The sequence below is a fragment of the Leopardus geoffroyi genome, chromosome C3 (genome assembly GCF_018350155.1).
Source record: "Leopardus geoffroyi isolate Oge1 chromosome C3, O.geoffroyi_Oge1_pat1.0, whole genome shotgun sequence".
NCBI lineage: Eukaryota > Metazoa > Chordata > Mammalia > Carnivora > Felidae > Leopardus > Leopardus geoffroyi.
In genome coordinates, this window is record NC_059338.1 from 44,812,462 (window position 1) to 44,837,136 (window position 24,675).

Sequence of the window (24,675 nt, forward strand, 5' to 3'; positions counted from 1 at the left end):
GACTTTGGAAGGGGAACTGAAAAAGAGAAGTCAGTTTTTGTCTGGATGTCTGAACTTTAAGATGGAAAACCTAGGGGGTTTCTGATGGACATGTTTTATTGTGTCACTGGTAAAGGAGAGGAATCTGGTTGGTAATAAAATGAAGAATGGAGCAGACCTGCAGAGAAAAGTAGATATGAGTTTAGGTGGTTGGTATGTAAAGTTAAGCAGAACTTTAGTCAGTATTAAATTGTACAGCATCGAGGGACACCGTTTACACAGATTTCCTATGAGCAGCACCCCTTAGAACATGACTGTGTGGCATGAATGGGGATCCCTGGAGTTGTGCCCTGAGACAGTCCTACTTTTAATTTTTATTTATTTTTTTAATTTATTTGAGAGAGAGAAAGAGAGAGCAAGTAGGGGAGAGGCACAGAGGGAGAGAGAGCCTCAAGCAGGTTCCATGCCCATGGTGGAGCCCAATGTGGGGCTCGATCCCACCACCCTGGGATCACGACCTGAGCCAAAATCAAGAGCCAGGTGCTCAACTGACTGAGCCACCCAGGTGCCCCAATACAGTCCTACTTCTAGTTTGGGGATGAGGCTGTACATAAAGGTCAAGGCCAAATAAGGCAGGTATTGAACATTATTGAATAGCATGTGTGCTGTCATTGGACCCCTCTCAAACCCCCTGCAGACATCACTAATTATCATGGTCTGCCTTCCTGCTGGCCCCGACATGTCCTACACAGCACAGCACTCCAGGGTCACCATCAAGCAGCATGTGCCTTGTGTATATACCTCCTGGCCCAACAGCTGTACCATGTCATTCATAAGTGGCTTTGTCTCAGCGGCAGATGTTTTCCCTCTGGCTAGAATCAACACTGGGATTACATAGATGTTAAGGAAATCTTTTGCTTCTTATCTGAGGACCAAGAAAATTTGGAACCGTTACTCAAACACTTAGTGGTACAATGGTATCAGTTAATTAACTTGATTTAATACCAAGAATGAACAAGATTCCAGAATGCTAATTGTGTGACTTCTGACATCATGCTGTTCCCTCTGCCTGGTGTTCCCTTTCTGTTCCTGTCTAGCTGGCAAAGTCTTACATTTACATAGCCTGCAAGACCGGTGAAATGGTTACATTCTTGTAGCTTTTCCTTAACGTTCAGTCTTGGAGAGGTAATTGCTCCCCATTGGATATTCTGCCTGACTTCATGCCTTTCTCTATTCTAGCTTGTTTCCTATAGAATTGCAGTTGTTGCTTTAGTGTGTCTGTTCCCTAGAATCTATCTTCTGAAAGATAAGGATTGTATCTTACATACTCTCAGTAGCCCCTGGCCTGTAGATATTTGACTGAATGACAGTGAAATACTCTGGGTAGTTTTAGCTGTATATCTTTTTTTTTTTTTTTTTAAGTTTATTTATTTTTGAGAGGGTGGGGAGAGAGGGATAGAGAATTCAAAGCAGGCTCTGTGCTGAGAGCAGACACCCTGATGTGGGAGCAGGGCTTGAACTCACAGATTCTGAGATCGTGACTGGAGTCAAAGTCAGAGGATGCTTAACCCATTGAGCTACTCAGGCACCCCTAGCTATATATCTTAAGAAAAAGGACTTGAGGGTTCAAGTCCTGAGAAAGGCAACCGAAGCAGTCACTTAGGAGCTATGTGAGATTTCTGCATGAGGACAAATGATCCTAATCATTAGGATACTTCGATTTTGAACAGTAGTTATTGAAAATGGAAAAAAAAAATCAATGTTTGGCAACTAAAAACATCTAAAATTTAAGATCATAGAAACAAAAAAGGAAAGTTTAGAACATTTTTGTCTTTTGATTTTGGAGTTGAGAAACCTTTAAGTATGACTTGAACTCTAAAAGCTGTAAAAGAAAAGATTAACGAACTCAGTTATATAAAAAGAAATAACTTTTTTCTTCACAGTAAAAAGCATCATAAAGACACAAACTGAGAAAATATTAAACATTCCTATTACAAATAAAAGGCTGATATCCTTGTGAGAAAGAGCTCCTTCACATCAATTAGAAAAGGATGATCAAATGGGCAACGAAATAAATATAAAACTTAAGGAAAGAAAACAATATTGGCTCTTAAATATATGAAAAGATGCTCAACCCCACTTACATGAAGAGAAATACAAATATGTGATGCCATTTTTTTTATTCTACAGATTTGCAAAAACAAAAATGTTTGATAACAAACACATAGGCAAGGTAAAGAGGTAGAAAAACAGGCATTCTTCTACATCACCAGAGAAAGTGTAAGGGATAGGACTTGTAAGGAAGGCAGTCTAGCCTCCAATATCTATCAAAATTATAAATGCACGTCTTTCAACCTACAAATGCCACTTTTAGGGATTATCTATAAATAGGCCTGACTATATGTGAAATGGCTTTTGGTGTGTACAATGATATTCACTGTAGCATTTGTAACTGCAAAAGACCAGAAACCACCGAAATCAATAGCGAAATGGTTAGGTAACTCGTGATACATGTATTTATACAGTAGACTATTATGCAATCACAAAAAAATGAGGAAGTTCTTTATGTACTGATAGGAAATTATTGACAAAATATACTGTAATGAAAAAGCAAGGCACAGAACTTTATGTATACTATGCTAGTATTTATGTGAACAAAGGGGGAAATAGTATACAGGTATTTGCTTGTAACTGCATATGCTATATCTGGAAGGACGTCCAAGAATTTCATATTAGTTGATTTATGAAAGGGGATCTGGGGTAGGAGGAAAAATAACTATAGTGCATCTTTTTTGCCTTTCGAATATTGAACCATATGAACAAATTACTTATTTGAAAATAAATGGATAAAAATCAAAATGAATAAAATTACAAAATCATAGGTCAATGAATACTCAATCATCAAAATTGAAGAGAATCTTAACTTAGAGGCACTTCTGCAATCTTGGTTCAGTTTTTGGATAAACAAAAGGAAGCATGATTTTATTCAGTGATATTGTCCATTTATGGCATTCGTTACCCTAAGACTTGACATTAGAAAATTCTAAGTATAAATAGAGTCAAGAGAGGTGGTGTAAGTTAATGAATACTATTTAATGATTTTTACATTGGAGGAAGAAAAGAAAAAGGATTGGGGCGCAGCTCTGACCTTAGGGGTGATACCACAGAATAATGAAAGCTGTTGCATGTAAATTCCCTAGATGCCACTGCCAGCCAGATGCTGAGCTGGAATTCTGACCCTCAGCCACTGTCTCTTGTGACTTTTGCAAAACCGCACACAAAAAAGGCCACACAAGCTATGCATCATGGCCTAATTTCTGCTTAAGGCTGATACATTTTCTGCCTAAATGTCCACATTGAATTTGTGATTCAATTCAAAGGCTACTTGAATCCAAGGAGGATTACTGAACTCTTTGCATGGTTCTCAGTTTGTGCTTCTAATATGTTCTCCTATCCAGGCACCCTAGGACCTGTGCATATACCTCAGGATATCTTAGACGATTCCACTCAGTCAATATGATACAACCAATAGATATACTTGGTGAGCATTGACTATGTCGCGGGATTGAGAAGACTAAGGCACAGCTATGACTTCAGAGAGGTTGCACAGTCTGGCAGAAAGTTCAAGAGGGTGTGTCTTCGAGAGCCTGACCTAAATGTTGGGCTGAAAACTGTGGGTCTTAGAACGCTGGGCGGTGGGATTCAGGTGAGTTGTATACTCTTCAATTTGTCTTTCATACGTACAGCCTTTAGGGAATTGCTTCCTAAAAAGATGTAAATACAGATAATTTACGCTTATGATTTAAACATCCAAGTAATATAAATGATGAAATAAAACAAATGTGAGTGGAAGCGGCGTCCCCTGTTGCCTGTGGTTGGCTCATCACCGTGGGGAAGCAGCGCCACCTTGAGGCAGACGCTATGCTGTACCTCTGGGTGTCCCAGACGGGTCCAAGAGGCACTTGCATGGTAGTGCACAGAACGTTTTGAAACTGAGGTTTTCACATATTCAATCGGTGATACTGGGCCGAGGTGGAGACGGTGTGGGGGAAAGGCCCATGGAAGGACTATGGATAGAAGAAGCCATGTTGTAGAGCACCCCTTTCTAAAATGTTCAGGGCCAATTCGATTTCTTCATTGGGCTCATCTTCCCATTCCCAGTCACTTTGGTGCTCCTTTGTTTTGTTTTTGTTTTTGTGTTTTTTTTGTCTCTAAGGTGAAGTTATTTGTAAATCTAAAAGAAAAAGTGTATTTAAAACTTGGTCTGAAATTGTGAGATTGTGGGTTATTTGCTCAATTGCTGTCCAAAGCAACCTATGGAAATAAAACCCAGCATTTCTGCAGTTTAGGAAGAGGCGATCTAAACATTTGGGGTAGGTGGTGAATTGTGGGAGGGCATTACTTGAACTGATCTGCCTGAGCACCACATATTTAATCAGTAGAAATGACTCTGAGTGCCTGGGCATGAGGAAATGTGGCAGGAGGAGTAGAGAGAGGACAGACAGGGAAGGAAGGCAGTGGCCGCAGGGACTGAAGACAGAAGGAAATAATTAGGGAAAGGAAAGCAGACAAGGAAAATGTAAACAGGGGGAAGGCAGGCATAGACAACAGTGGGTTAGAATGTATTCAGGCCCATACCTATCCTGCTGGAGGCTGGCCAATGTGTGGTGGCGCTATGCACAAAGAACACAGCTGTTGTTCGAGTCAAGCCTGGTGAGTGGTGCCTCGTTTCCTGATCCTCGTGCCTGTTTTTGTTTGTTTGTTTTTGATTCTGATTTCCTCAAGCCCAGAGTTATCTTAGAGATGTCCCACATCCTAGGATTTCTCCTGCAAAAACTCTAATCCTCAAATGGCTTTGAACCCAGAATGAACACACTCCAGGATCGTGGTCTGAGATAAGCTGACAATTTGGGGTACCTCGAAAATGGGGCACCGACCAATTATAGTGGAGGTGACCAAAGTGATTCTTACGAATTCAATTAAGCAAATAATGTTCAGTTATGACCAATAATCTAGTGAGCTTGGCTAATGAAATGAGAGATTGAGGTTCTGGTTCTTGCTAAATGGGATTATGACAAAACGAATTAGAAGTTTGTTAGTTAAAATACATCATCTGTGGAAACGTGGGAAACCAAGAACATATTAAAAATATTGCACAAAGAGCAAGGCACAAGAGCAACCACATGCTTTGAGAAGACCTCAGCCACTTTTTTCTAGTGGAGTTATGTGTTATGGGTGTTGACCTCTAACCTCACAACTTTAAAAATCATCAAAAGGCAAGCAAAATTCACAGCGAAAAAATAACTATGTTCTGTGTGCTTCCAAGTAGGTCCTTTGTTGTTGTAGCATCTCTCCAAATCCGCTTCTGGCTTGGGCACCTGTCGACTTTCACCTCTCTGAAGGGCTCTTGAGTGGATTTTACCTCTCGACAGTAGCCCCTGCACATGAAGGTTTAAGATTTCTAGAGAAAACCCCAATCCTCATTTGTCCTGGAGACATCTGTATTCGCCAAACATCGGACTTGAGAAAATAGTGTGGTATAACCTCGGACTCAGGCAGATAGGAGTTGGAATTCTAGTTCTGGCACTTATAAACCATGTGATCTTATATGTATTTCTAAGCTTTGGTTCTGAAGATAAAACATAGAAGGGGACTGACACATAGTAAGTACTCAATCAAGGGTGGCTTTTGTGTCTTAGTCCACTTACTCTCACTCCAACCAAATCTTGCGTTGGAAACTAAAAGCCGTGGTACTACCACATGCTGGGGGTGCTGTGTCATTGGCTTCCTGCTATTTGTGTTATATCTATTGGTGTTGGAATTCATATATTTTATAAGCCCATGTAACTGGCCCACATGGACCTAGGCAGGATTATTTATGTTTCCATGTTAATAGACTACTTTTAAATGCTCTAAACACAACTGGCATTTGAAGAAATGTTCAAAAATACTTGGGAGGGTAAAATTATTCATACCTGTTTTTTATAAGTTAGTTACTATGTATTATTCTTCTATTATGTCTTTCATGATCCTTGGGAACACAGTAAATGCTTATAAACGTGTGAATTTTTATCATCTATGGACTGATTGCATGTTACTGAGTTTCCTTAAGACTTGTTACCTAAATGGTGCTGTTACCAAATGACCCAAAAAGGGTGTGTGTGTGTGCCATTTTTCCCCCTTTAAAAAATGGCAAAAGCAAAACGAAGAAAAATGGCTCAAATGAGACCATAAAACCAGAGATTCAAGTAGAAGAGAATGGAAGGTAAAGAACTACTCTTGTGCCCAAAGTGCCCCTTAGCATTTGTATCTTTTACAATTCATCCTATCCCCTTTCCACCACGGCGGCCCTGCATCATGCTGTGACCTAGGCTGACATTCAGCTGAGAGGACTCCATGGACACGGTTGTTTCCAGCTGGAGTCCATTATGATTTAGTCCCTATGCTGTATTGTTAAATATATTTACTGTCTTTCTGAGCAAAGCTGATAGGCTGGCAGTCTTTGAACATACCCACCTTTGTGACTATAAAATATGGAGCTCCAGAATTTTCTCTAACACTATAGTCATGAAAATGATGTTAAGGATTTTACAAAAAAGTATTGCATTATCACTTGTTTTCATCTGAAGTTTGTACAGAGTCATGCTGTGCCTACTTTACCTATTATTTAACTTCTCTTAACTCACAGCCCTATGAATTACCTTTAAAAAAAAAATGTTTCTTTTTGAAAGAGAGAGAGACAGAGCGTGAGTGGGGCAGGGGCAGAGAGAGAGAGACCCAGAATCGGAAGCAGCTCCAGGCTCTGAGCCGTCAGCACAAAGCCTGATGGGAGGCTCGAACACAGGAGCTGTGAGATCATGACCTGAGCCGAAGTCGGATGCTCAACCCACTGAGCCACGCAGGCGCGCCTCCTGTTGAGTTTCTCAACCTTTAAAGCAGGCGTCTAGTCAGGGGCAGCGGTGCGAGAAAGGGCTCAGAAGCTGGTAAGAAATGAGCGCAACACACTCTGGTTTGGGTCTTTGGGCAGATACTCCAGGTGCTCAGCGAGCATCCAGAGGGCGAGGAATCGTTCCAAAGGCTCTGGTGGTGCTCTGAGATCATCGACGACTGTCTCCTTTTCTCCACTACTTTGTATTTGAATAAAGTAGTTTTAGAAACCTGTACCAAATTACTTCTTGTCAAGAGCACAACCTTCTGGTAAAACAGGAAATCTTCCCTCCTAATTAATCACACATTCGTAAGTGTTAAAATAGGAGTTAGAAAAATAAATTATTCAACACTGACATTTTATTTTCTGAACTTTATCATTTTTACAAAACAAAAAGCAGGTATCAAAAACAGCAAAGAGGTTATAGAATTTCCCCACCAGTTTTCACATAAGACAGTGATTATGAAACTGGCGCCCAATGTAAATATGAAACACAGGCTGATTTCCCTCTTGGTCATATGCATTTGGGTGGTTTGTTTTGGAGCCACTGAATAATAACTTTTTATAAGCACCGGTCATTTTTTGAGAACCCATTTGGTTTGTCCAACAAGTAAACACTTTTTGCTATGCGGCATTTTCCTTTTTTAAGAACCACTAAGCTAAAATACAGAATGTGTAGATGTCCGGATCTGAACCAAAGCTTTTAAGATCCTATTTACCCTGAAGAACACTGAAGACATTTATAGGGTGTATCAAATACTAGTTATATACCTCATCATGTCTAAGGCAGCTATTAGAGTTCTAAATAAATCAGCATTTCATTCACAGGCTGCCCAGAGTTTGAACTTCATCAAAGTTTTCATGTCTTTTCTGATTTGGAGTAGTTTCCCCAAATAGGGTCATATTATTAGAACAAAGTTTTATGCTCAGGCCAAACAGGCTCTGGCATTTCATAGATACATTTTTGTAGAGCAAGACTTCTTGCTCTGGACCCTGGAGACCACAGAGAAATCGAGAGGCCATGATTACTGGGTGCGGAGAGGAAGAGGCATACTTAAGCTCACATGATCTGGAGGTAAGCAGAAACAAAGGTGGAACTCGCTCGTGCTGTTCACCCACCACCTGTTCCAGAAACACCTTTTGCTTAAATACGGGAATTATGGTCCAGTTTTGCAATGTTAATAGCTGCCAGTTTCTCAAAGGTATTTTTTGTAAAGATCATTTCCTGGCTAGCAATGAGTTAGGAAACTGGCCTCAAATTCAGATCAAATATTTCACTATTAGTCAAAAACAAAACAGAACACCTCAAAAAAAACAAAAATGCAAACGAAACAAAAAAAACCCCCACCAGCCAATAGGGGTTAAAATTGCACACTTAAACTTGAAGGCAAATTATATTATATACAGACAGGTATACACATCACCGTAATAGTTTCGAGAGCGTGAAACAGTCCTGTTGAAACGTTTCCTCTATATTATCCCAATTTTCATGAAAGGAAAATTGATATGTAATCTCCTTCTTTACAGATATGAAAAAGGAAGCAAGAAGGCAAAGCTGAGAGAAACAGATGCTACCCCCAAGGGCAGCGGTGGCATTTGGTTGTTTTGGTCTTTGTACCAGCAACTCCCACACCCAGAGGAGAGATCCAGACCCTGCTGGGCTACACAGTTTTCCTTGCAGTCAGCACTCGAACAATGGACCCCACTCCTCCGGCAGCAAGTGCCTAAAAACAGACCAAAACGTAAATGTTGACAGAATCATAAAGGGTCAGTCCTCATACCAAATAGAACATTTTTCTTTAAGAAGGAATGTGTGCAGCTACCGATTTTGAATTCTTTAATTTTCATAAATACTTCTTGAACTCCTGTCATGTCCCAGGGACTGTTCTTGGCACTGGGAATACAGTCCCTACCCTTAGGTACCTACACGCTAGTGAGATACTAGTTTACATTCTAGTATGTTGTTTTCAAATAACAGTATGTTCTTAAAGGTTTACAGCATGTTCTTGCCTAAAACAGGTGCTCAAGTATAGATTTAGGATATTCACTTTATTCTCTTCTTAGCATTGGCAGGAAGAAATCGAAACCGAGATCAACTGTCCTAAGTTCCTTTAGATTAGCCAGTTTGTCAGATTCTTTTTATTCTCCCAAGCTAAGAATATATTATTTAATAGCTAAGAACTTAGGAACTTTAATTTTGACTTTACCTTAAAAAACTGGAAGTCATGACTAAGCATGAGGAATTTGAAGCTCTGGTTTACTTACTGAATACTTTTATGTACTGGGTACTATGCTAGATGCTAGGGATATAGCATCTTCTGGTCTATTGGGAAGGGACAGACATGTAGAGATCGTTACTATACTATAACATAGTATAATATTCTGTACACACAAGTGTGCACTGGGGTGTAAGGAGCCACTGAGGTAGAGAAAATCATGAGCAGAAGTATACAGGTGTGAAACGGTATGGGGTGTTCTGGGAAGCAATACTACTGTGCTCGCTGCTGGAGCACAGGGAGAAGAACATGAAGAGGAGTGGCTGGACCTGGGAACTTGGGCTTTATTCTGCAGGTGACTGACAGGGTAGATCTGGGTTTTCGAGAGGACACTGGCGACCGGGTGGAGAAGAGATTTGAGGGAGGTGAAATTGGTAGCCGGAGGCCTGTTTAGGAAGCTACGGCAACAGACTGGGAGAGACACTGTGAAGAGTTGCATTAGAGGTGTATCTGAGTAGATGGTTGGAGAAGCGTTTAGGAGACAGATTGGCAAAAACCAGTGAGTGATGTTAGGAAGCAACGAAAACTTAATATGAGCCTCAGTTTGCTTCCCCACCCACCAAAAGGCAAATGATAGCAAGCTCTCCCTCCTAGTATTTTTACGAGGGTTAAATGAGTTAATCTTTACAAGGTGCTTGGAATACAGTAAGTCTCCATCAAGGTCTACTATGATCCTGAGACTAGACAGGAGCTAGGTTGCTTAGGTTTTTAAGCTGGCTCTTCACCTCTAAATTGAGGATGATAAAGATGTTTTATACCTTATGGCGCTGTTTTAAGGAGTGAATGAAACATAAACTAACGGTACAGTGGCTGGCAAATGGAACGTGTTCCTGAACAGGATGACCATATACGTTATTCTCCAAGTGGGACACTGGGGAGTGAAAGGGAACTATTCATAATTATGTTGGGAAAACAGGCATAAACTGGGGCAAACGGGAGGTATGGTTACCGTGTCCATAAATGTTAGTTCTCTTTATTTGACAGTGCACGAGAGACCAAGTGACTTGACCAAGACTAATCGACAAGTTTTACTACCTATTCTTATTTCCGAATGTGCTTTCACTCAGACACACACAATAGCTTCTGAAAACCTGAGTTCCGGGAATTGTAAGATATTAGAGAACATACCCCTTCTCTGTGGTTGGTTCTATTTAAATGTTACACTGCTTACATTAATATTACCTAAGTGTTGGGTGTTAAAAATTACCTTACCAACTTTTAAGCTAAAGCTAAAAATTCCCCTTAACTATTTTTTTAATGGACAGTGTACTATCTGCAGAATGAAATGCATAAAAAAATACAGGAATTCTTCATCCCAACCGTGAGTTTTTTAAATTGTGTAACATATATAACATACACTTTGCTACGTTAACCATCCGTAAGTGTAAAATTCAGTAGCATTCATTACATTTCCAGGATTCTACAGTCACCACCACTGTCTATTTCCAATACTTTTTCATCACCCTAAAAAGAAATGCTGTTCCCATTAAGCAGTAACTCTGTTCTCCCTCCTCCCCAGTCCCTGGTAACCTCTAATCTATTTTCTGTTTCTCTGAATTTGCCTAGTCTAGATATTTGATAGAAGTGGAATCTCACAGTATTTGTCTTTTCGTACCTGGCTTATTTCACCTTGAGTAATGTTTTCGGGGTTCATCAGTGCTGTGTCATGTGTCATAATTTCCTTTATTTGGTTGTCCAATAAACAAAATGTGGTGTATGCATAAAATGGATTATCTGTTCATCTGTCCATGGGCACTTGGGTTGTTTCTACCTTTTGGCCACAGTCCAAGAATTCTTGATTTTTACTGTTTCTTTTCAAGGTTTTCGTTTAGTTCAAAGTTCAAGATTATGTTAAATGAACAATAATCATTACTGAATAAATGTGCTGCAAATCAGAATCTCTTAGGACCAAGGCAGTAAGCATAAAATCTAACTTTCACTTTCACACATTTATTTGTAAAGACAACGATGTATAACCAACAAGTCAAAGTAATTATCCAGATGAGAGGAGTTGTCATTGTCACTATTATAAAGGAGCTGGCCACAGAGATTTATAATTCATAACTCACCTTTTCATGCCATTGCAATAACACAGCACTGCTATTGTCAGAGGGACTCTCAAAGCCTTTATAAATATACTTCATTAGAAGATCCACACCGTTCTTGTCCAGGGACTGAACTGCCTTTTCAATATCATTAGCTTTAAAAGAGATGAGCACCTTCAAGACGATGCTGCCTGCTCGATCCTGAGGATAAGAACAGAACATTTAGACATATGCGTGCCAAGTGGTTGCTCTAGAAAGGCCACACTGAGACAGTGACATTTAAAACCTGAAGGACACGAAAGAAGAATCCTTGGGGGTATCAGAGAACAGTATGTTGGTCAGAGGAAAGAACTGCTGTTAGTGTGTATTCCGGGTGTTCGAGGAACAGCAAGAAGATCCCTGGTGGCCAGAGTGATAACGGCGGAAGAGTAGGACGGGTCAGAGGGGTGGCGGGAGGGCAGACTGTGTAAGCCCTGCAGGCCACCTTGAGGACTTAGGCTTTCATTAAGAGAAATGAGAAGGTGTTCCGAAGGTTTTGAGAACAGCGATATAACCTGACTTGTATTTCAACAGGATCACTTTGGCCACCATGCTGAGAATAAGCTGAGGTGGGACTGGTTGGGGGCAGGGGACAAGGCAGAAGGAGGGAGACCAGTTTGGAAGTTATGGCAATAACACAGGCTGGTTTTGGCTAGCATGGTAGCAGTGGAGGGGGTCAGATTCTTGATGTATCTGAAGGAGCGCTGAGAGGATTTGCTTACAGATAGAGGTGCTAATTTGCCAATGCTTTTGAACCCACATTTCAGTTTTACTTCTTGCACTCAGAAAAAGATCTGAGGACAAAATGAGCTGCAGTTCTACCTTGAACCATCCTTCAAAAACAACACGTTCAGGGGCACCTGGGTGGCGCAGTCGGTTAAGCGTCCGACTTCAGCCAGGTCACGATCTCGCGGTCCGTGAGCTCGAGCCCCGCGTCAGGCTCTGGGCTGATGGCTCAGAGCCTGGAGCCTGTTTCCGATTCTGTGTCTCCCTCTCTCTCTGCCCCTCCCCCGTTCATGCTCTGTCTCTCTCTGTCCCAAAAATAAATAAACGTTGAAAAAAAAAAACATTTAAAAAAAAAAACAACAACAACACGTTCAGAAAACTTAAATTTTAAGTTTCATATCTATAGTCAAGATATAAGATACAGTGATCTTCACTTATAATTTGTTTTCTTTGATAAAAGCCTGCTCCAACAGCAAAGTTATTTTTTCACCCATGAAGCCAAGCAAAGAGAACATTGAATTTACCCTTCCAACAGTTCACTTCTCCTATTCAAGAAAGAGTGATCTCTTCGGCATTCCTACTGATCAGGGTTTTACAGAATGTTTCTACCTCCTATTGCTGTTTTCAGTTTAAAGACTATGCAATTACCCAATTTAGAAAAATATTCTTACAATTCTCCACCCACAAACTGTGATAAAAACTCAGCCACATAAAAGCAGACGGTGGTAAAATTGAAATTTCAATGACGTTCCCCACCATTTTCAAAAACCAAAGAAATGTTTCCTCTTATTGTGGCCTAGATAATTATTATGCATTTGCCCAAACTGTTACTAATACTCAATAAAGAGATCCTTAGGGCTCCTATGGACAATGGGTTCAGAGCCCTGGGTCACATTTTAAACACTAAGTAAATGTTCTTAAGAATCACTGAAAGACTGCTGCCCAGGAATGTAAGTCAGGTTTTGCTCAAGGGCAGTTTGGCAATAACACTTGTACCAAAAGTCTTAAAAAACATGCATTCTCAAACTCAGCAATGCACTTCTAGGAATTTATTCAAAGGAAACAAATAAGAATTTATGCAAAATTGTTCATTTCAGTACTGCTGACAAGAAAAAAAGGTCCATATTTTAAATATATGACAAAGGGAGATTAGTTATATGTAAACCGCAGCATATCTATATGCAGGCATTAAAAAAGATGCTTATAGAAATAAACTTATTGCCAAGATAAGATATTCAAGTACATTGCAAAAAGAAAAAAGTCAGTTATAAAACTCCATTTTTATTAAAAAAAAAAAATACCAATAGAAAAGCTCTATAAATATATAGCAACACCAAAAAGTAATAACCAATTATCTCTGGACAGTAGGATGATGATGATTACTAGTTTTCTATAAACACTTAATTCTTATATAATTTAGAAAAATTTTTAAAAAGCAACCAAGTAGAATCGCTTTACTTCGTAAAAGTTTTGTTTATTCTTCAAGCCTTTGCTCAACTTCAACCTGAGTGGCCTCCATGGAACATACAAAATACTCTCTTATCATAGCTCAATATCAGAGTGCTAACTTCTCATATGTAAATTTTTACCTATCAAGCTGCATTGTGAGCTCTTGTATGTAAAAGACAGTAAACAGTTAAAAGATTTGTTGATTTCAAGACACTTCCAGGATTTTGGTAAGAATGCTAAGATATCAGCAGAGATCACTGAGTTGTCTGTGACTCACCTTCACCGCCTGACTCTTGGTGTTGATGGGGGGATTTTTCAGAGCTGCCTGTAGGGCAGCGGTCATGTTTCCTGTGATGGAGGTTAAGGGCATAGCAGGAGAGGGCAGGCCTCAGGAAAGCACTGGCTCTTAAGCTTTGACTTTTACATTGAAAAATTACCATGGTCACTACGTTCAATATTGTAAAACTCAACATGTTGGTTTCAAGGATGTCAGTCAAAGGTATGATACTGAAAACACTAGAGAAGGTAATAAAGCAACCACCAGCTCTTGCGTGGCTCCAATTACTAAATGAACACTTTGATATCCTTTCATTTTCCAGTAAGACACATGCAAACATTATGCAAAGCTATATTAAAAGAATTAATAGGTCTCAACATGAAACACCTATCCTCAACCAAAATGTCTTTTATGTGATTCTAACTGGAAAAATGAAAGACCAAACTTTTGCTAGACTTATATTCTACATTAACTGAAATGCTGGTAGAAAATACTGGTCATTATTCTAGCAATCGAAATGATATTCATTAGCAATCTCTCAATATGGATGAAAAGAGGCATCACAAAAGAGCTAATAATTCAGTGACTTTTTAGGCAGCAGCTTAATTTTTCTGTTTTGGATATTTTCTCTTATATTTCATAAAGGTTATTAAAACTGTCTTATGTCATACCTATTAAATTTAGTCTTTGGAAGCACTAGTGAGTTAGCAAGTACCAGGCACGGAAGGCCAATCAGACTGTCAGAATCTACAATCATTCCCCTAAAAGGGAAACCAGAGTTCACTTGTTCCTCCATCTGTAGTGCCTGACCAAAGCTTGTCTCTCGGTTGTAACAAGAGACAGTATCTTTTTATTTTATACAAAGCAGACCCATTATATGAATACAGCAGTACCAGTTAAGAGTTATCACCCATCAACCTACAGTTAGTTTCACAAAACATCATTTAACCATCACAAAGAATGTTTTCAGACAGAATAATGTTCATTGCTTCTGGGAGGGGGGATCGTCTGACAAAAAAAAACAAAAAACCAAAACCAAAAACACAAGCCTTAGGGTTGGTGGTAAGCTGTTATTTTCAAGGCTTAACGAACTTCTAGAAAAAGCATGCCTTTTGCAAGATTGGCTCATTTTTAAGACCCAAAACATTTAAGTATTTAAATAATGAAAAATAGCAACAGCTGACTATGAAGGTTGTGGAAATCAAAGAAACATCTGTATGTTGATAAATGTTTAATGCTGTATTTTAGGTGCCTTTAAGACTAGATATAGTTAGAACCAAATATTTTCACTCATATTTCCCCATTATACTTTAATAGGATATAGATGAGGAAAGGGTTTTAAAAAGTCTTATCTTATGAATACATCAGAGAATAATCAGAAATGAATGAGTTCAGTAATTAAGAATCTCTAAAACTACAGCTTTAGTTGTTGCAACATTTACATTTTTCTAAAAAATATCTGGTGCAAATGTTCAAATTATGAATATTCAAATATGCAAAAACAAAAACCAGGAACTGACAGCCACATTTTAACTGAAATGGAAACGATTTCAGGATTACAAAAACCATTCTGCTTCGTACAAATGACTCATCATCTATTTTATTCTTCATCTATTTTATTCGCTGGGGTTTATTTTAAATATTTCCAGGGATTCTCCACATGCAAGCTCTTTCTATTGTCCCTTGCTTATTAGCAGGTAAAGGCTCCAAGCTTCCTTCACCCGAGTTGGTTGCTTTGGACTCACCCCCCCTCCCCGGGTTAGCAAATTGTTTATCTTGCAACCTATATATTGCCAAATTCCTTTCTCTTAAAAAAAAAAAAAAAAAAAAAAAAAAAAGAAAAAAAGAAAGAAAAGCAAAAAAGCCCGCGGGCTAAAAGGACAGAGGGCCTCAATTCTGCAAATCGCCCCTTCCCTGCCGGCAAGGAATAAACTCTCCCAACACTGCCAAAACCGAACCACCAGAACAGAAGCAGCCCGCTCCTCCCAATCAGAAATTTCTGGAGCCACCGTGGCCCCGCCAGGCACCGTCCTGCGGAGGACAACTTAGGCGCCCTCCGAGGGCCACACAGCAGCACCAGATACCTCCCCCCGCGCCGCGAGGGCGCGGCCGCCCTGCCAGTTCCCTACAGGCAGCAACTCCGGCCGCAACCTGAGGAATCGGGGGCGGGGAAGGCGCGCCGGGAAGGGCAAGTTTCCCAGGCGGGACCCTGGGGTCCCGGGGCGACTCGGTTAGAAATGGGAGCGTCCCCTGCCCTCTCAGAGTGGGGGAGCCCAAAGAGACAGGTGAGCTCCGCGCCCGTGCCCCGGGAGCGGCCCCGGCTTCGCAGACCCTGCCAGCGGCGGGGTCCGGGGAGAGGGGCGCAGTGGGGTACGGAGGCCGGCAAACGCAAGGATATTGCCGCAGGCAGGAGTCCACCTCGCCTTCGTCGGGCCCGGCCTGCCCGTCGCCCCCGTCTTCCTCGTCCACGAACTTGTTCTCGTCGTACTCATCCACGTCCACCTTCCGGAACCGGGCCGACGACACCGTGTTCTTCGACATCCCCGATCCGGACCGGTGGCAAAAGCCTCTTGTAGGTGCTGCCTCTACCTCGGTAAGCGTAGCCCACCCACCGGGAACCCGCAGCCTGGCGCCTTCACTTCCCTCTTCCGCTCTGGGGCGTCGCCGGCAGCCGGGGCTCGGGCGCTTCTGGGCCTGCGCGCTGGCGGCGCTCCTTCCTCCTCAGCTTCATGCTCCTCTCTAGCCTCCTACGCCGCCCCCACTCTTCCCCGGGGAGCGCGCGCGAGGGAGGGAGCGCGCTCGATGCGGTGCGCAGGCGCGGGCTCTCCGCAGGAAAGGGGCGGGGCTGGGCGAAGAAGGCGGGGGCGGGAGGGGGCGGGGCAGAAGGGAGGGCCGAAAGCGGTGCCGCGGGCAGAGCTAAGAGGCGATTGGTCGTCCGAGGACGTCACGTGATCCTCAGGGGGTTTCCATAGCAACGCTTCTCTGCGGTCCAGCCTAGGGGGTCTTAGGTTGGCGGCTATGGGCACTGGGGGCGGGTGGCTTTTGCTGCCGCCGCCGCTGCCAGCGACCCGTCGTCGGGGTCCTGCGTGAGGTCCGGCTGGCCCGGACTCGCCTGTGGGGTGGGATGGACTGGTTACCGGACCAAGTCCCCTGCAGTTGGCAGGAGTATGGGGCGGAGTGATGCACGCCCCGGCGCCCAGTGTCGTTCTAGTTGTCAGAGGCATCACTTCGGACCGTGCGCTGCCGGTGGCTGCGGTCCCGAGCCGGGAGCCCCTTTGCCGGGGTTGGAACTACGCTGCGCGGCCAGCGGGAGGTCCCCAAGGACGGAGTCGAAAGGTCATATCTTATCTGTCAGTGCTGTGTACAGCATCCCGACCGCACCTGCAGAGCCGGAACTAGGTATTATATCCATTGCGAGGGAGGGGGATGTTGTGGGCAGGGGCTGGGGTGACAAAACTGGGGTGAACCTGTGGAATTTGGGGTAGGGTCAGCTACTGACATCTTAAAATAAGTGGTTGTTGGGAGCAAGAATGCTAGAAAAGGATAGGGGCGAGATATACTCTCCGGTGCTGAGGGGAAACAAAATGTGTAAGGATTAGTAGAAGCCAGACCTTTAAGATATATATTTGTGATTTAAGATTTATATGACCCTGCTAGGCCAGCTTTTTAATTACATTTGACATCCTCATTTCTGAGAGCAAATCTCTTACTGAGGAGGTAAAGGCACTAAAACTAAGGAAATGGTAGTTGTGGTGTGTGTATAACACTGAAGTACAAATATTTGCAGAATAAAATTCTTCTGGACATTTAGCTGGACACTGCTCAGATAGCTTTATGTTTTCCTGACATCCTATCAGATCTAGTTCAATTCCATCTGTAGCAGAAAGCTGGCTGTTTTCCTGTTAATACCCCAGCCTTTGGTTTCCTGTGCTGTATTGAAAAGAGCACTGGACTTAGAATAAGAAAACCCTGGCTCAAGTCTTGACTTCCACTCATAATCTATTTGATTAAGGCTGCCACTTAAAATTATGAATTTCAGGTTCCTTGTTGTTAAACTGGAGCTGATAATGTGTACTTCACAAGACTGTTCTGAGGATTAAATACAGGAAAGTGTTTTGAAGCTCTAAAATTCTACATAAATGTAAAATGCATGTTACCTGTACCTTTGATTTTGGCACTAGTCATAGGAATTACTTAATGATATATCACGTTTTATCTTGCTCCTGGAAGAGATCAAAAGATTCTGGAGGGCAAGGTCTTGGCTTATATTTATTTTGTATCTTCCTTTACATTTGATATAATGCTAAGCATGCAGAAGGTACTCAATACATTCAGGTACTCAATTATTTATTGATGAATGAATGAAATGTGAAAGGCAGTAGTTTTAAAGTCATCACACTGAGCATAATGAATCAGTAAGAAGAGGAAGAGAGATCTCAAAATCAAACATTTGTTGGACAGATATGCATACATATGCATATATGGATATGTATATCTACATCGACATGTATGCGTATGTATATGTGTGTGTATAAGTATATATATATGTGTATATATATATATATGTATATATATATATATATAGAGAGAGAGAGGACGTGAGCAGGGGAAGGGCAGAGAGAGATGGAGACATAGAACCCAAGAGACAGAGACAGAGGCAGAGAGAGACAAAGAGAGTTCACAGGAATGGAATGCATCCTTTCCTCTTGGGAGGAAGAAGCAATATGGCATTTTTGTCTTCCCAATTAAATCACCTTTCTAGAAAATACATCATTTAGGTGATAGAAGTGACACTTCTTTAAATTAACATTCAAGTTATGAGCAAACACTGATAAAAACTCCCCTAAGGACTGTCTTAAGAGAGCAAAGGAAAATTTTCTACCTGTTGGTACTATTTATTTTACAAAGTCATATACCAAAGTATCAGACCATTACTATGGTGAGTGGCATTATATAACTTAGAATAAAGATTTGTTTTAATATTTCTTCCTCAGTTTCAATCTATTGCTAACTTTAGTAAGAACTAAACAATATACTTGTTTTGATGTTGAAGATGATTGTACTTTTTGTTCTTCTAAATCAAGATTTTCTTTGAAGAGAAAATGAAACATTAGAAGTGCTATTGAGAGCAAATGGAAACAAGAATTTAAGAGCTAATGTATCCGCTCTCTTACGTTTCTCTTCTTTTATATTAGGTCTTCTGTAGGAAATGTCTTTATTCTCTTATTTTAGAACTGGAAAAGAATCCTGGTGTAGAAATTAACTCAAGGGAATAGTGAGAGGAATTTAAAGAATCGAGTTGCTCAAGGGTATAATTGATTTGATTACTCAGAATCTTGTTCTATATGTTGAATGTGTTAAATATAATTAATTCTCAGCCGCATATTGCATAATACATTTGAGATGTAATAATATCTAAAAAGTCCTTTCCCAGTGCAGTATTTTTTACTGTCTCACAATGATAAGTACCTAGAAAATAGTAGGCATGCAACACATTTTTATCTAATGAATGAATAATCTGACAATTTTGCAATCATATTTAGAGATCGAGTATTTCCTTTTTTTCCCCTAAAGTTTATTTATTTTGAGAGAGAGAGATGGAGTACATGTGAGTGGGGGAGGGGCAGAGAGAGATAGAGAGAGAGAGAATCCCAAGGAGGAGAGCTCATGACCTGAGCCGAAATCAGGAGTTGGACTAAGCCACCCAGGTGCCCCAAGAGATTGAGTATTTCTTAATGGACATTTTCATTTCCTCCCTACCCCAATTAGCTAACCGTTAAATCTATAAAGCTTTAGGGAAATGTGTGTGTGGGTATGTGTGAAGGAACCTGTCCTTAATTATCTTTTAATTATGTAATACATATTATTCAACTTTCTTGCAAATTATAATTTTTAAAGTTAATTATAGTATTTAATTCATTTTAGGTAATATTATTCTCCCTATTTTAATTTTACAAATAAGTGTTGATCCCTGAAATAAAGATTTGAAGACATCTTATTTATCGTGCCAATAACCTGGTTTGGTTCAATACTAAAGTAAGATTAAATCTGAATTTTCTCAAGGTTAATGCTGCATGATACTATGTAGCTCCTTCTTATTTTCTGTGATAATGCAAAGAATGAAGGATCTTTTTAATTAGAAGGGATTTTGATAAAACTATCTTATAACACATCTTTTTTTTTCCCCCGAATATTTTCAGCTGAGTACTCTACCTACCATGTGCTTCTTTTCCCCAGCCTTGGGACTAAATACTTAACAAACCAAGACATTGTATCTTATAGCAATGAAATGGAAGCGAGGTCAGTGTTAATCAAATATATCAAACATGTATTTTTTATATATTATATATATATATAATATATATATAAAATATATATTTATATTTATATAATATATATATATATATATAAAATAAGTAAATTTCAATTTTGGTAATGATGTAATACTACTGTTCTCTAGCAACATAAATAATACAATATGAAAAGAATTTTTAGCATGTTATCTACACTATAGTATGGTCTAATGCTTGTACATAATAATCAAATGAAGTGGTGCTGTTTTGAAACCACCAACCTCCCAAACTTGGAAGGTTTGCTTTGTGATTTATTTTAGCTTTACATAACTATGATTACATACTCAGGTAGAGTAGATAGGGTGAACTATTTAATAATGGGACCTTTATTTGTTTATATATTAGTACTTTTTTAAAAAGTTTATTTATTTTTGAGAGAGAGAGAGCGAGAGAGCATGTGAGTATGAGTGGGGGAGGGGCAAAGAGAGAAGGGGGAGAGAGAGAGAATCCCAAGCAGACCCCGCACTGTCAGTGCAGAGCCTGATGTGGGGCTCGATCCAACAAACCCATGAGATAATGACCTGAGCTGAAATCAAGAGTCACATGCTTAACTGATTGAGCCACCCAATGCCCCAGTACTAATTAATATATATTAGTACTTCTAAGATTAAAAAAATTTTTTTTTAATTTCTTTTTTTTTATGTTTTATTTATTTTTAAGAGACAGAATGGGTACAAGTGGGGGAGGGGCAGAGAGAGAGGGAGACACAGAATGGGAAGCAGGCTCCAGGCTCTGAGCTGTCAGCACACAGCCTGACACGACATGGGGCTCATACACATGTGCTGTGAGTTCATGACCTGAGCTGAAGTTGGACACTTCACTGACCGAGCCACCCAGGCACCCCTAAAATTAAAAAAGTTTTAAATCTGTGTTCTTGTCTCAGGAAAAATGTTTAGTGCTAAATGAAACAATAAACCTTGTTTGTTAAACATTGTTTTAAATGGGACTCTTTATCTATTTCATTTTTTTAATCTGTTTATGGTAATATAAAGAGAAGCTGTGGACTGTGGATTTTTAAAAGTTATTTATCCTATATTCTTTCCCACTAATGGGCTCTCTTATTGATGCTAACAGTTGTTTTAATTAAGGTTACATTTCTTGTCATACTATACAATCATAATATTTAAGATAATGATAATTTATATTTTCTTTTCTAATATTTATATCTTATTTATTTATTTTTCTTATCTTTTGCATTAGCTGGACTCTCAAAAACAGTGTTGAAAAATTGGGTGATAATAGGCATCTCCTCTTTGTTTCAATTGTATTGGAAATGGCGTTGGTATTTTACCAGTTTTATTTCCTATTGTTTTATGATATTTAGGAACGACTGTTGAAATGATCAAATGCTTTTTTTGAGAGGTCTAATGAGAAAAGCATATTATTTTATATCTTTTAATTTATAAATGTAATTAATTATATTTATATATTTTTTCACACTGAACCATTTCCACATTTCCAGAATAAATTCTGATTACTATTTTAATTACTTGCTAGATTTGATTAGTTTATATTTTGTTTACATGATTTCAGAATCAGTATGTATAAATGTGCATGTGCAAACAGGAAAGGGACAGTGGGAGAGGTAGAGAACCTTAAGTACTTAAGTGCAGAGTTCAACCTGGGGGCTTGATCCCAGGACCATGAGATCATGACCTGAGCCGAAATCAAGAGTCAGATGCTTAACCAACTGAGCCACTCAGGGCCCCCTCAATTTTGATATTAGGATTAGTCTAGCTTTGTAGATGAACTGAGAAGATTTTCACCTTCTTTTTTATGCTCTGGAGAAGTTGGAGAAGTGCAACTGTAGGAAATTACTGTGCTGTTTTTTCGTTGAAAGTTACAATATGTGCTTGCAAAATTGTCTGGACTTGGTTATATTTTTAGAGTTAGATCTTTCATCATCTATCTTCTGTGGTTATTGACTGGTTTTCTTTTTCTTTTTGACTCAATTTTAGAATTTATATTGTCATAATCATGCATTTCATCTAGATTACCAATTTATTGGCAAAAAGTTGCATAAAATATTTTCTTACAATTATTTTCATATCTTTCATGACCATGGACTTATTTCTTCTCTTGTTGCTTTAAGCAAAATATTAAAATCAGATTTTTTTCCTTTCCCCAACCTGATTGTTACAAATGCTAGTAGTATATCTTTACTTCTTTTTTTTTTTTTTTTTTAATGTTTATTTATTTTTGAGACAGAGAGAACACAAGCAGGGGAAAGACAGAGAGAGAAGGAGACACGGAATCTTAAGCAGGCTCCAGGCTCTGAACTGTCAGCACCGATCCCAGTGCGGGGCTTGAACCCACGATAATAATGACCTGATAATGACCTGAGCCGAAGTTGGAGGCTTAACTGACTGAGCCACCCAGGTGCCCCATATCTTTATTTTTTACAGAAAATAGAAATTATAGTTTTTCTTTTTTAAATGTTTATTTTTGAGAGAGGGTGTGAGTGGGGGAGGGGCAGAGAGAGGGGGGTACTGAGGATCGGAAGTGGGCTTTGTGCTGACAGCAGAGAGCCCAACGTGGGGCTGGAACCCACAAACAGTGAGATCATGACCCAAGCCAAGTTTGGATGCTTAACCAACTGAGCCACCCAGGCACCCCATAAAATTTATAGTTTTGATAGCATTTGAAAGATCCCACAATTCCTATTTTTTCTACTGTCTACTTTTATTCTATTAAAATTTTATTAATAATAACAACTGCTTGATGAGTGTTTATTTTGTGTTAGACTTGGTAAACAGTCTCTTTATTTACATTATTTAATCCTCAGAGTAGCTTTAGGGCCTAGGAATTAGTGTTTCCATTTTATGGATGAGGAAACTAAGGCTAAGAGAGGTTATATAACTCAGCCAATGATACTCAACTAGCAAGTAGCAGACTGGTAATGGTAATTAGGTGTGTCACATTCCAAAGCTTGTGCTTTTAAGCACTACTCTCTGCTTTCAGTAAGTCTTTCTCATTATTCCCAACTATACTGCTTACCTTTGTGCTAAAAATAAGGATATAACTATGAGGGTCCAAATAAACCCACACATAACTTTTCAATAGCCTGAAATGAAGTGTAAACCGTGAACTTAAAAAATCTTGTTATTGTAATGATTTTTTTAAAAGATATTTGTTTTTCACATATTTCTGTGAGCTACCCCCACCTAATGTCAGTATTTTGAGGCTAGACATAGAGCCTGTTACCTAATATTTAGTCTATCACAAAAGATGTCACTTCTTTTTTTTAGTATATGAAGAGATCAGTAGGTGTCGATTAATAATTCCACTTAATTTTTAAAAAATTATAGCAAAATATACATAACATAATATTTACTATCTTAACTATTTTAAGTGTACCTTTAAGCACTGTTAATTACATTCCTATTATTGTACAACCATCACTACTATCCATATCCAGACCTACCCATTAAACAGTAACTCCCTATTCTCTACCACCCCCAGCCCCTAAGGTCCATTTTATATTCTCTCTAAATTTGACAGCTCTAGGTACCTCATATTAGTGGAATCATGCAGTATTTGTCTTTTTGTGACTGGCTTATTTCACTTAGTTTGATTTCCTCAGTTTGCAATTGTAACATGTCAGAATGTCATTCCTTTTTAAGGTGGAATAGCATTCCATTATATGTATATTCCACATTTTCTTTACCCATTCATCTATTGACAGACACTTGGATTACTTATAGCTCTTATGAATAATGTGCTATGAATGTGGGTATACAAACATCTATTTGAGACCCCGTTAAAAAAAAGTTTTTTTTAACATCTTATTTATTTTGAAGAGAGAGAGAGAGTGTGTGTGAATGGGGGAGGAGCAGAGAGAGGAGACACAGAATGTGAAGCAGGCTCCAGGCTCTGAACTGTCAGCCCAGAGCCCTATGCAGGGCTTGAACTCATGAACTGTGAGATGACAACCTGAGCCGAAGTCAGACACTTAACCGACCGAGCCACCCAGGTGCCCCTTGAGACCCCATTTTTAATTCTTTTGGTTATATTCTCAGAAGTGGAGTTGCTGGATCATCTAATTCTCTTTTAATGTTTTAAGGCACCAATTCCACTTAATTAACTAGATAGACTAAGGAAGCAGTGTTCCATTGCCTCAGGTCTATGATTTGGCACATCCCTTAGAGTCAAGGACATCAAGGTAAGGTGATCCAGGCCTTCTGTTTGGTATCAGGTCATGGGTAACAAGGAGTGGGGGTTGGGGAGAGTTTAAAGCCAAACCTCTGGGATCCAGGGTTACTTAAGTTCTTCAGCCTAGCCCACCCAGCCTCCCTAGCGCCCATAGTCTAAAGGATGCCTATTGATAACAATAGTCTGAGCAGAACTATAGAAAGACTGCAGTACTGGTAAAAATGTATATTGATTTTCCCAGGCATTGTAGTGAGTCCATATTGTTACTATTTTGAGAGCCATTAGAGCATAGTGATTAAGAACAGGGGATTCTAGAGCTAGAGCTCCTGGGTTTCATATCAACTCAGCCTTTACTATGTGAGCTCTCTGTGCCACAATTTCCTTATTTGAGAATAGATGTTATAATAATTCCTACCTCATAGGATTATTGGGAGGATTAAATGAGTTAATA

At 39.8% G+C, this 24,675-nt stretch overlaps 2 protein-coding genes across 3 annotated transcripts in view; one reads left to right on the forward strand and one right to left on the reverse strand.

The window, feature by feature from the left end:
- Positions 1–7,244: 7,244 nt before the first annotated feature.
- On the reverse strand, positions 7,245–16,456 carry ARPC5 (actin related protein 2/3 complex subunit 5). The gene is made up of 4 exons (XM_045452653.1): positions 16,118–16,456; positions 13,720–13,792; positions 11,253–11,429; positions 7,245–8,631 (listed from the first exon to the last, which is right to left on the reverse strand). The coding sequence occupies exons 1-4, from the start codon at positions 16,258–16,260 to the stop codon at positions 8,569–8,571; spliced, it is 456 nt and encodes a 151-aa protein (XP_045308609.1). The 5' UTR covers positions 16,261–16,456; the 3' UTR covers positions 7,245–8,568.
- Positions 16,457–16,723: 267 nt separating this feature from the next.
- RGL1 (ral guanine nucleotide dissociation stimulator like 1) overlaps positions 16,724–24,675 on the forward strand; it is a 266,263-nt gene continuing 258,311 nt past the window's right edge. For both annotated transcript variants that reach the window (XM_045452657.1, XM_045452658.1), the window contains exon 1: positions 16,724–17,118. The gene's annotated coding sequence lies outside the window, so the exon portion shown is untranslated. The remainder of the gene's footprint in view (positions 17,119–24,675) is intronic.

Bases quoted from the DNA above. Each gene is read 5' to 3' on its own strand.
- ARPC5 (XM_045452653.1), bottom strand. From the start codon at position 16,260: ATGTCGAAGAACACGGTGTCGTCGGCCCGGTTCCGGAAGGTGGACGTG. The intron at 13,793-16,117 runs ATATCCTTGCGT...AACCTCCATCAC, and splicing joins GTGGACTCCTGCCTGCGGCA to AGGAAACATGACCGCTGCCC. The intron at 8,632-11,252 runs GTGAGTTATGAA...GTCTGTTTTTAG, and splicing joins TATTGCAATGGCATGAAAAG to GCACTTGCTGCCGGAGGAGT.